Raw genomic sequence first — 12,025 nt, 5'->3', positions numbered from 1 at the left:
GTGCTTCCTACATCAATGGAAGGGTTTTTTTCTGTCAATGTAGGTAATCCACCTCCCTGAGCAGGATTAGGTATGCTTATCTACAGAACTCCAGGGTGATATAGCTAGTTCAATCTGTATTTTAAGTGTAGTCCAGAGCTCTGTGTTTCCAACTAGGTGTTGATATGAATGCATGATTGAAGTGAATGGCAGAAGGGAATACTGTTCACAACTTTTTCTAATGCAATTGTTTGTCCCTCAGGAGGCAGTTTTTTCACTAGGCTGGATCAACAGGATAGCAGTGCACTGATTGTAGTGAGAAGATTATTTTTGCAAGGCAAGTCACTACATTAGTCCCAGCAATAACCACACTTTACAGATAATCAGTGCGCTGTCTCCAGCCAAACAATAGGGCAAGCAAAGGTGTGAACTCCACTTCTTTCTCTCATTCACTTCAGTCAGGAATTAATCTTTAAAATCTAATTGGAAGTTTTTAAACACTAAAAATATTACTCATAGCCTCAGAAGCACCTCCCCAGTGAGAGTAAAAAGGTAAAGCTTGGTTTTTGCAGAAGACAGGCGAAGTGCAGATAAGTGTGTTGAAAAAGAGAGTTTTTCATGCCTGCAGTTTTCTGGTGCCTCTGGTGACAATAAAAGGCCACACAGTCCTCTCTCCATACATGGAATCCCCTTTGGCAAAATCAGGGTAGATTCTTTTGCTCTAGCATATAATGCAATTGTAAGTATGCTCTTTTTCAAGAGGTATCTGTAGTTTACCATAGTAAAGGTAGTTTGAAATTTTTCTGTTCTAATATTCCTCAGCCGCTGTTATGATGGGAGCACCCCAGTACATGCTGCAGCATTCTCTGGAAATCAGTGGATTCTCAGTAAATTGTTGGATGCAGGAGGTGATCTGCGCGTACATGATAAAAATGGAAGAAATCCGCAGTGCTGGGCTATGTCAGCTGGAAAGGAAAGTAGTGCTCAGGTACACATATGTGAACTTCACAACTTTATCTTGGAAATATTGTCTGGGATCAAAAACTCCATACCCAGGAAACAGATGCTTTTTAAGATAATGTGAGGTGATTTGCCTTGTGTTACTTTCCAGTTCAGATTATATTCTGAGGTCCTGATCATGCAAACTCAAAATGATTTCATTGGGACTCTACCTGGGGGAAGAGGTCTGCCTGTACTTACAAGCTTGCAGGATCAGAGCCATAATGTGTAAATGTGCAGTTATGAGAACTACAGTGATAGGTCCTGATCCTGCAATCCCCTGCATACTCATGAGTAGTTCTGTTAGAGCTGCAGTTACTCACGTGTGTAATGGCATGTGTGTAAGTGTTTGCAAGACCAAGGTCTAGAACTATACAATTTCTGGTATAAATAGTGCTTATTTAATACTGAAGCAAAATGTTACAAGAAAGCTGTTGTTTTAAAATTATCCCATGTCTTGGTACGAGATAATTTGATGTCTTTCAGTATGCATATTTTATGGAGAGACCTAGTCAGAATAATTCAAGATAGATTATTCCTTTATTATTAATTGTGTTGGAATCCAGTAGTTTTATCATTTTCACCTTGGGAATTGTCAGTTATTGGCATTGCCTCTGTCATATAGAGGGCTTGAGGTTTGGTTTTATTTATATATTCACACCATTGATTTTTCTCTAAATTTACATGTACACAATGGATACAGTTTCTTTTTGAATGTGCTGAATTTTGGTTGATATCTGCATTATAATTTTAGACTATTTATGGACGGTAAAGACTCTCTAATAAAATTTTTAATATCTCAAATATTCTTGCTGGTGCCAAATATTGCCAACAAGAAGTAAGTGACAACTTTTCTTCATGATCCTGATCTATTAATTTAAAATAGGAACATTTATAACCTAGTAGTTCTTGAATGCTTAATGTTTTTCAGATGTTAGAATTTATACGGCGTTGTGCATCACACATGCAGGCTGCAATTCAGAATTTCCCCTCTGATTTACTTAGAAAGGTTGGTTCATCAAAAGTACTGGTCTGCAACCCATCTAGATTTGGTGGCATTACTCAAGGGTAAGAACTTAACTTCATAGTGATTCAGGGAAGTTCCATCCCATACTTAAGTATCCTGAAACTTATCATGTGTTTTGCTTTTTGTTGTCTGTCTCTTTCTTTTTGACTATCTATTTTAAAACCAAAGCTGCTTGTTTAGACATTCTAGTGTATTTGGATGGGTCACCTTCATATGTGGTCATTAGTACTAAATTTTTCTTGCTACTGTAGAGCCAAATGGTTGGTGGTAACTTCAAAATTCTTCTTTATTTAAAAGGAAATGTTTCACTGAATAAACCAGATACAATTCTGTATTTTATTAGTGTTAAGATATCTGTTACTGTGTACCATAAAATAAATCTAGTTTCTTTATCTGTAAGTCACTGCCAGTCCTTAGAGGATGTGTCTAACCGTTTAACACTTTTTATTGATAAGTCTGATGTGTCTAGTGGGAAATATCTTTCTGTTAAGAAAAATACTTAAGTGAAAAGATTCAAGGTGAATTCAAGATGTCTGCATATTTGCATTGCTGTGCACTAAGTGACTTTAAACAAAAGCATATACAAGATAATAGTTGCACATTAAAATCAAGTTGTTAAAATATGCCTGCCTTTTTTTAAAAATAACCATGTTTCTTGTTTCAGCAGGCTATGGGGTTACCATTGCTGTGCTTGCGAGACTTCTTTTCAGCTCTAGTAGGGGTTGAGGGTGGTGGCAACCAAGAAAGTGAGAATAATAGTAGTCTCACTATTTCTGACCCAGGCCAAATATCAAATGAAGTATTTGAAAGGCAGCTGCTGCAGGACTTCTGTATTTTCTTTCTTTCTTTCTCTCTCTCTCTGTCTTTGTAAATTATCTCCTTTGGGAGATGGAATGTAACCTTTCGCAAAATCTTGGCCTTCATTATTAATCTACATGTAGCTATGCTTGTATGTTTTGACATTAGAAATGCCAGCAGTCCTCTGACTAGACTTCTAAAAGGTGGAGCGAATTCATCAAGAAACATCTACAGTTTTGGCTTTGGGAAGGTAAGACACTAGAGACAGTGGGCTCCAAACTGTGTAACTTCTTTTTGTTTGTTGAACACAATTGGAATCACAATGTTTTTATTTAAATCCAAAGATGGTCCCATCTGTGTTGCTTTCAGGCACTGTTAGATATTTCTTACTATTCACTAGATGGTGGGAAATAAATGGGGAGTGACCTAAATGACTGTGGAAATCCTGGCCTATAGTCATTAGTGAGTCCTTGACAGAAGGATTTATTTTGAAACGAAGAAAAGATACTTGAAGAAGTAGGTTGAAGGATCCCACCTGTGTGACTCTGAGTTGGCTGCTTCTGCTGTGTTCAGTTAAGATTCAGTAGAAAGGTCCTTTTCCATAAAGCCCTTAGCCACTGAAAGCCTTTTGGAATGATCCCAATTTTTATGGTTTTTGGCTAATGTTTACTTGTGGTCAGTTGTCATTTGTGTGTATACGTAGCACTGAGGCAACATTTTTCAGCTTCACAACGTTTTTGACAAACACTACCTGATTCTCACAACACCCTAAGATTACATAGCTGCTCTGTGATAGAGCTGGGCATAGAACCCAGGAATTGTTGAATATTTGTCCTTGTTATACAGTGTATGGTTTTGTCTCAGTTTTATCTAACAGGCAGTAGGCAGCTAGGGTACCTGGCATCTCTCCCTATCATTTGGGATAAAGAAGTGGTTCAGGCAGATGATGAGCCAACATTCTCTTTCCACACCGGACCGTACATGATCATGACAAAGTGAGTGGACACTTTAACAGTTTTCAGGTGTTGTTTAATATGCAGCATCATCAGCAAACTACTGGACCAGATGGCTTGTCTGGATTTTTTTCCATGTGTTTATACGGTATGTTTACACAGCACACGGGTATGTCTACACAGCTGACAGTAAAGTGCTGCTGTGGCAGCTTTTAACGTGGCTGTGTAGTCGCAGCTCCAGCGCTGGGAGAGAGCTCTCCCAGTGCTGTAAAAAGCCCACCTCTGTGAGGGGAATAGCTCCCACTCCCAGCGCTGTAGCACTGTCTACACTGCCACTTTACAGCGTTGAAACTTGCATCGCTCAGGGGGGTGTTTTTTCACACCCCTGAGTGAGGAAAGTTTCAACGCTGTATGTGGCAATGTAGACAAGTCCTAAGCCTGGGCTCTGACTCAGGTTTGAGCCCAAGCTCCCCTTCTTTCCACACACAAATAGAGTCTGCTTGTGTCAGTAAGCACTCAGGACCTAGGACGCTGCTAGGGGTGTGGGTCAGAACCCGAGTCCTGCTATAACTTAGGTCCAAGCCTTGTCATTTTGACACAGGTCAAACCACAGGCCTGAGTCAGAAGGTCTGCATAGTGCAGTATGGACACGTTAGCATGATTTGTGAGACCTGGGTCCAGCAATTGTAAACACAGATTTAAAATGCAACTTGGACACTCAAGCGCATGCTTGGAAACACCAGGTTCATAAGCCTGATTCCCACAGACTTGGGTTTACAATTCAGTGTAGATATACCCATAAAGACCCAGTAATCATAGAAGTTGGAGATGGAAAAGTTCTAAGTTCACCCAGTCCATCTCCCTACCATGGGAGGTTTGTCCTCTGTTATACATTGACTAATGTGTTGTCTTGCCTCCTTTTAATATTGATTGACCATTATCATGACCCCCTCCCCATTCATGTTTAAACCAGCCTACACATATTTAGGTCTATTAATGTTTTAATAGTAATAAATGTTCTGGCTAATATTGGCCTCTGGATGGGGCTCAGAGACTGTATTTAGGTAGGATGAGTTCAAGCTCCAGGGTATACCTGGGTGTAGCCCAATTGCTCAAACCCAGAGTGAGCTGACTATAGAGCTGCAAGTATAAATCAGGCCCTTCTTCGCCTTTTCTGATGCTGCAGCAAGTAATTCTGCCAGAAAAGGAGCATTCAGTGGGTCAGCTGGGTTGGTGACCCATTCCTTCCCAGAGGATCTATCCTGTCTCACAGTAAGTTAATATTGCCTTCGTGAGGAGTGCTTCATAGTGTCATGGCTTTTTGCCTAGGACTGTGGCGATATGGTTTGTCAAGCTGCACTCCTCTTTCTCTCCCCAAAACACGTCTCTTTCTCACTGCAGCTAGTCTTTGGCAAGCTGAGAGTTTGTTGCTTGTCTAGGAAGCTATGATCCTATTGCCAGGGTTATCGAAGCGCTGGCATGTTGCTAACACCAGGAGACAGATTTGTAATCCTGGGAAACTTTGCTGCTATTTGTAAGAGATGCTGTAACCAAAGAACCTATTGGACACATGGAGTGACTAGAGTTTCCTCTTCTCATCGTGTAGTTTAATGTGGGGCAGCAGCAGAGTCACAGTGAAGGAGCTCAGCCTTAAACCACATCAGAATTGTAGTAAGCTACGTTTAGCTGATCTTCTAATAGCAGAACAGGAATATAGCAGGTAAGAGAAAATGCAAAATGCCTAAAATGTGTCTGGTCTTTGGGCATCCCTGGGGCCTGCGAGAAAGTACAGGTCACCTCAGCCTAGCTAATGACTGACTCCGAAAATAACGAATCAGGGTTACTCCTTCCTCTGGAAATAGGATTTACAGTTCTACTGTTCTTTCCCCTTTTGAGCTTTTCGGAAATGTGCAGTGGGAGGTGTAATATGGAGTAGGCAGGATCCCCTCCTGACCCATAAAAGTACTTTCCTGTATAGATCCTGGAAAGCATAATTGCAGGTTCTTATTGTGTCAACAATAAAAACATCAGTGGCTCTCTATGAACAGTTTTCTTACCAGCTTGTTTTGCTTATTCTAACAGTAAGTTAAAAACATTGTGGGTGAAAAGATCCAAGAGGCCAGACATGTATTTCTCTTTTAATATAATATCTTATTTGTGTGGTAATATTGGGATTTTTCTCCTTTGCAGTAAACTTCATCATCCTCATTTGCTGCAATTGATGGCAGTTTGTCTGTCCAATGATCTGGAAAAAACCCGTTTGGTGTATGAGAGAGTTAACTTTGGTTCATTATACAGCATCCTTCATGAAAGGGTAAATGGAAAGATTGTTTTTTATTGATTTTTAAAATAAAAATTACCCATAATTAAGAGATTTTACTGGATACCAGCATCCCCTGTGTTCTGAGCTAAATTCATCTCATTGAGAGAAGTATCCTGTACCTAGAAACAAAATGTGAGAAATCCTAACTCGCTTTATGGGGGGCTTGTCTCATCACATAGCAATAGCCACTCCCTCTAACAGGCTGCCAGTGTTTGCCTGTTACACCCCATCCTGCAGCTATTGAGCCAGCTGGAGAAAATTAATAAAGGAGTGGCTCTCTTGGGTCTTAGTTGTGGAGAAAAAGTTTAGGCTATGTTAGCTTCTTGGTAATTTCTTTTAATAAAGCCAAGCTCCAGGAAGGGTTGAGTTTTGACTCTACAGAGTGGGTGGACTGTTTGAGAGCAGGCTAGGATAGGCACCTGTTCCCACTCCCCATAACAGGGAGTATATTCTGTTCTTTGACACATACAATGATGGGTATGAATCCGTTTCTGTTTCCTGAATATTCACAGTGACTTGCCCCCCATTGCAGATACCAGGGAAATGTCAGGATTGGCTGTTAGTGTAGGAGTTCAAGGTTTAGTAGTTTGGTATTAAGCTTGTATGGCTGTGTAACAGCGGTAAAGCCATTATTCTTGTGTTTTGCTCACCATTTACCATATTCCCACATTGTGGTAATTGACTTGGAGACTGAATTATTGCCTCAAAAAACAGAGGAGCATGTTTGATTTGTTTGATTTTTAATAGACGCATGACAAGGTCTGTATTATTGTTCAAAATAAGGATGTTGGATATGTGCATGTGTGTTGGCAAAGTGCTTGTTTTCTGTATTTGGAAACATCAATAACAGTTTACCTGGAATCACAGAATCCTGCCATTTCTGGCTGGTTGCCTACCAGGGAGAATTCTGAAATCAATCCAGACTGGGAAGTAACCATGACAAGTCTGCTTAATAAAGTTTCAGGGGTTCTGGTATCATGAACTAACAATATTGGTCTTTGCCAAAGACTGTTGACTGGATTAGCTTTTTGTCTTTTGGTTTGCACATACCCAGTATAATTCACTAAGTCTATGGGTATGTCTACACTACGAAATTAGGTCGATTTTTATAGAAGTCAATTTTTAGAAATCCATTTTATACAGTCGATTGTGTATGTCCCCACTAAGAGCATTAAGTCGGTTGAGTGCATCCTCACTACCGTGGCTAGCATCGACTCACAGAGTGGTGCACTGTGGGAAGCTATCCCACAGTTCCCACAGTCTCCGCTGCCCATTGGAATTCTGGGGTAAGCTCCCAATGCCTGATGGAGCAAAATCATTATCACAGGTGGTTGTGGGTACATGTTGTCAGTTTTCCCTCCCTCCCTCCCTCCCTCCATGAAAGCAACTGCAGACATAGCATGGCAAGCATGGGGCCCGCTCAGTTCACCGCTGCTGTTGCGAGCACTGTAAACACCTCACGCCTTATACTACAGTATGTGCAGAACCTGGCTAAGAGACAGCAGCACAGGGACGATTGTGAGGAGGACATGGACACAGACATTCCTGAAAGCATGGGATGTGGCAATTGGGACATCATGGCAGCAGTGGGGCTGGTTGATACAGTGGAATGCCGATTCTGAGCCCGGCAAACAAGCACAGACTGGTGGGACTGCACAGTCTTGCAGGTATGGGATGATTCACAGTGGCTGCAAAACTTTCGCATGCACAAGGCTACTTTCCTGGAACTCTGTGAGTTGCTTTCCCCCTCCCTGAAGCACAGGAATACCAAGATGAGAGCTGCCCTGACAGTTGAGAAGCGAGTGGCGATAGCTCTGTGGAAGCTTGCAATGCCTGACTGCTTCCGGTCAATCGAGAATCAGTTGGAGTGGGCAAAACTACTGTGGGGACTGCTGTGATTCAAGTAGCCAATGCAATCGCTGACGTTCTGCTATCAAGGGTAGTGACTCTGGGAAATGTGCAGGTCATAGTGGATAGCTTTGCTGCAATGGGTTTCCCTAACTGTGGTGGGGCGATAGGCGGAATGCATATCTCTATCTTGGCACTGGACCACCTTGCCAACCAGTACATAAAATGCAAGGGGTACTTCTCAATGGTGCTGCAAGCACTGGTGGATCACAAGGGACGTTTCACCAACATCAGCGTGGGATGGCCGGCAAAGGTGCATGATGCTTGCAACTTTAGGAACTCCGGACTGTTTGAGCAGCTGCAAGAAGGGACTTACTTCCCAGACCAGAAAATTACTGTTGGGGATGTTGGAATGCCAATAGTTATCCTTGGAGACCCAGCCTACCCCTTGCTTTCATGGCTCATGAAGCCATACACAGGCAGCCTGGATAGTAGTAAGGAGCAGTTCAACTATAGGCTGAGCAAGTGCAGAATGGTGGTAGAATGTGCCTTTGGACATTTAAAAGCTCACTGGCTCTGTTTGCTGACTAGGTTAGACCTCAGTGCAACCAATAGTCCTATTGTTATTACCGCTTGCTGTGCGCTCCATAATATCTGTGAGAGTAAGGGGGAGACGTTTATGGTGGGGTGGGAGATTGCCAGTTTTGAACAGCCAGACACCAGGGCGATTAGAAGAGCACAGGTAGGCTTGCTGCACCTCAGAGAGGCTTTGAAAACCAGTTTCATGACTGGCCAGGCTATGGTGTGACAGTTGTGTGTGTTTCTCCTTGATGCAAACCCGTCCCCTTTGTGGATTTTAATTCCCTGTAAGCCAACCACCCTCCCTCCTTCAATCACAGCTGGCAAAGGAGATAAAGTCACTATTGTTTTGAAACCATGCATTCTTTCTTTATTAGTTTTAAAAAAAGGGAGATAACTGATAAGGTAGCCTGAGTGAGGTGGGTAGGGTGGGGTGGGGGAGAAGGGGAGGACAAGGCCACATTGCTTATTGTAGCCACACTACAAATCAAAACTGTTGGAATGACAGCCTTCCGTTGCTTAGGCCATCCTCTGGTGTGGAGTGGCTGCGTGCCTGGAACCTCCCCACCCCACGTTCTTGGGCGTCTGGGTGAGGAGGATATGGAACTTGTGGAGGAGGGCAGGCGGTTGTACAGTGGATGCAGCAGCGGTCTGTGCTCTTGTTGGTTTTCCTGCAGCTCCACCAGGCGCCTGAGCATGTCCGTTTGCTCCCCCATTAGCCTCAGCATTGCATCCTGCCTCTTCTCATTGCGCTCACTAAATGCTTTCTTAACTCTGCCACTGAATGCCTCCATGAATTCAGCTGTGTCCTATCAGTGCGGGAGGACTACATGAGCTTGGAAAACATGTCATTGTGAGTGTGGTTTTTTTCACCTTCTAATCTGCGATAACTTCCGATGATAGGGGGAGCATAGAAAAATTTGCACCTGCAGGGGGATAAAAAGGAAGAGTAAAATTTAAGATGATATGTTTCTGAGAACAAAAGGGAGACTCTTTCACAGTGAATCAAGCAATTCACAGCAGACAGCACATGTGCTTTAGGTACAAGGTTGCATTTTGCCTTTTATATTGAGCACCTGCCGGTATGGTGACACATCACACATAGCTGGGCAACAGAATTCGGTTTCCAGGCAGCCACGCTAAGCCAAAGGGTAGGCGGGTTTGGCTTCTAATGCCTTCATAACATATGGGAATGTTTTCAAACTGCAGTGCCCTCCTTTCCCATAGCAAGCAATGCCAGTTGGGTTGCCATTTAAAAGGAGGGGCTGCGGTTTTTGGGTGGATGTGCAGTACACATCTCACCCCACCCCTCCACGTAGCTATTTGGGATGATCCCTTCACCCCTCCCCCTGCCACATGGCTATTTTCAGGGATGATTCCTTTTAGCAGCCCGTCATGAACGGGGTCCTTTTACTGTTCCCTTACAAAAATTCCCCTATTTTAACCAGGTGACCATGAATGATATCACTCTCTTGAGGCTAACACAGAAAGATAGAGACCAAATGTTGCTTGAATGCGACCAAAACCCAGGACCATTCGCTGCCATGCTTTGTGCTTCAATGATTCCAGACTACTTGCTACTGGCTTACCGTGGTAAAGTGTCCTACCGTGGAGGATGAAATAAGGCAGCCCTCCCCAGAAACCTTCTGGAAAGGCTTTCAGAGTACCTCCAGGAGAGCTTCATGGAGATGTCCCTGGAGGATTCCCGCTCCATCCCCAGACACGTTAACAGACTTTTCCAGTAGCTGTACTGGCCGCGAATACATCCCAAGTCTTCAGGGCAAATAAAACATTAAACACTATTGCTTTTAAACCCTGTACTGTAGTTACAAATGTGCACTCACCAGAGGTGCCTTCTCTGCCTTCAGGGTTGGGGATCCCGCCTTGGGAGGGTATTGGCTCCAGGGTGATGAAAAGGTCCTGGCTGCCGGGGAGAACGGATTCACCGAGTGCATGCTGTACATTCTCCTCCTCCTCCTCTTCCTCTTCCTCATCCACAAAATCCTCCTCCTCTCACATGTTGCGTGAGACTCCCCCTTTGCACGTGTCCATGGGCAGTGATGGGGTAGTGGTAGGGTCCCACCCTAGAATGCCATGCAGCTGATCATAGAAGCGGCATGTATGGGGCTCTGACCCAGAGCAACCGTTTGCCTCCTTTGCCTTTTGATAGGCTTGACTAAGCTCCTTGACTTTCACGCGGCACTGCTGTGTGTCCCTGTTGTAGCCTCGAGTCCGGACCTGCACTGCTCACTGGGCCATCGCCGTGAGGACATACAGCTCCCCTCCATGCCAGAGGCATTCGAGGCGGCAGCGGGCCTGTTGACACTCAGCACCGCCCTCGTCTCCCAGGAAGGAAAGGTCGCTGGTACCAATCGCAGGCCCCATACATTCTGTGGGCAAGCTGGCAATGATGTCTGCCATGAGGCCATCCCTGTTGCATTGACTGCCAGCACCGGGGGTTTCTACAGGGGAGATGCTCCGGTTCCCAAGCTGGCACCGATCCCCGGCACCAAGAGGCTCCACTCCTCCCTGATCATCACAGTCAGAGACCTTGGAGGCAGAGTCCTTGTGCTCTAGCAGGAGCAGAAGATCCTGCTCCTGCATGATTGTCATCCTTACCTGGCGCCCTGGCAGGGCCAGTGGCAATCTCCTCAGTGGCCCTTCTGGACACCTGGGGACTGTCATCAAAGCCAGGGTTCCAGATTGGCATCAGTGGCCTCAGTTTCGGGCACTCCGACAGGACTCCCACAGTCCTCGGCACCACTCCCGACACCGATTGTGGCGGTGTCCATGCCCCCAATCCCGGAGGGGTTAACGGCCCCGATCCCAGAACTGATCCCTGCCCCAACTGAGGCACCACGCTCGGCGCCGACTGCCATCCTGACACCCTGCCACTAATCAAAACGATTAGTGATGCCACCAAGACACTGTGGCTGCCTTGCTGTCACCTACCGCCAAGAGATATGAGCAGAGGTACTTTGTTCCCTCGTGTGGATATGAACATTTGTACACCCACTCCCAGCTGGTCTCCCTGGTAGTGGATGCTGCTAACCAGCATGAGCGACAGGGCTACCAGGGGCCCTCTCCCAAGAACCATGAGGCCAAGAAATTGGACCTTTTTTGGGAGAAAAATGTACTTGACTGGGGGGTTGCAGCTCCGTATCGCTAACTATGGGGCGGTGGTTAGCAGATACAATTATAATACCTGTGGGGCTATGCAAAATTTCACTGAACTTCTGCCTTCTGACTCTCATGCAGAGTTCTCCGCACTAGTAGAGGAGGGCAAATTGATCTCCCGTACGTCCCTGCAGGTGGCCTTGGACACAGCAGATGCAGCCTCCCGCACGATGGCAACTGGGGTGGCCATTAGAAGGAGTTCCTGGCTGCAGGTTTCGGGCCTACCATTTGAGGTGCAGCAGATGATTCAGGATCTCCCCTTTGAGGGTCAATCACTGTTTTCAGAGAAGACTGACTCACATTTGCACAGCCTCTAGGACTCTTGGGCCACCCTGGAGTCCT

At 44.8% G+C, this 12,025-nt stretch overlaps 1 protein-coding gene across 1 annotated transcript in view; it reads left to right on the top strand.

The window, feature by feature from the left end:
• The window catches only part of TEX14 (testis expressed 14, intercellular bridge forming factor), a 72,320-nt gene that overhangs the window by 19,200 nt on the left and 41,095 nt on the right, over positions 1-12,025 (top strand). Inside the window, exons 3-8 of the mRNA XM_077836845.1 lie at positions 802-967; positions 1,910-2,046; positions 2,972-3,053; positions 3,668-3,798; positions 5,363-5,476; positions 5,947-6,070. Coding sequence (XP_077692971.1) covers positions 802-967; positions 1,910-2,046; positions 2,972-3,053; positions 3,668-3,798; positions 5,363-5,476; positions 5,947-6,070 — 754 coding nt within the window. The remainder of the gene's footprint in view (positions 1-801; positions 968-1,909; positions 2,047-2,971; positions 3,054-3,667; positions 3,799-5,362; positions 5,477-5,946; positions 6,071-12,025) is intronic.

This window comes from Eretmochelys imbricata, chromosome 17 (assembly GCF_965152235.1).
Source record: "Eretmochelys imbricata isolate rEreImb1 chromosome 17, rEreImb1.hap1, whole genome shotgun sequence".
Classification (NCBI taxonomy): domain Eukaryota; kingdom Metazoa; phylum Chordata; order Testudines; family Cheloniidae; genus Eretmochelys; species Eretmochelys imbricata.
This window is presented reverse-complemented; position numbering and strand designations above follow the sequence as displayed.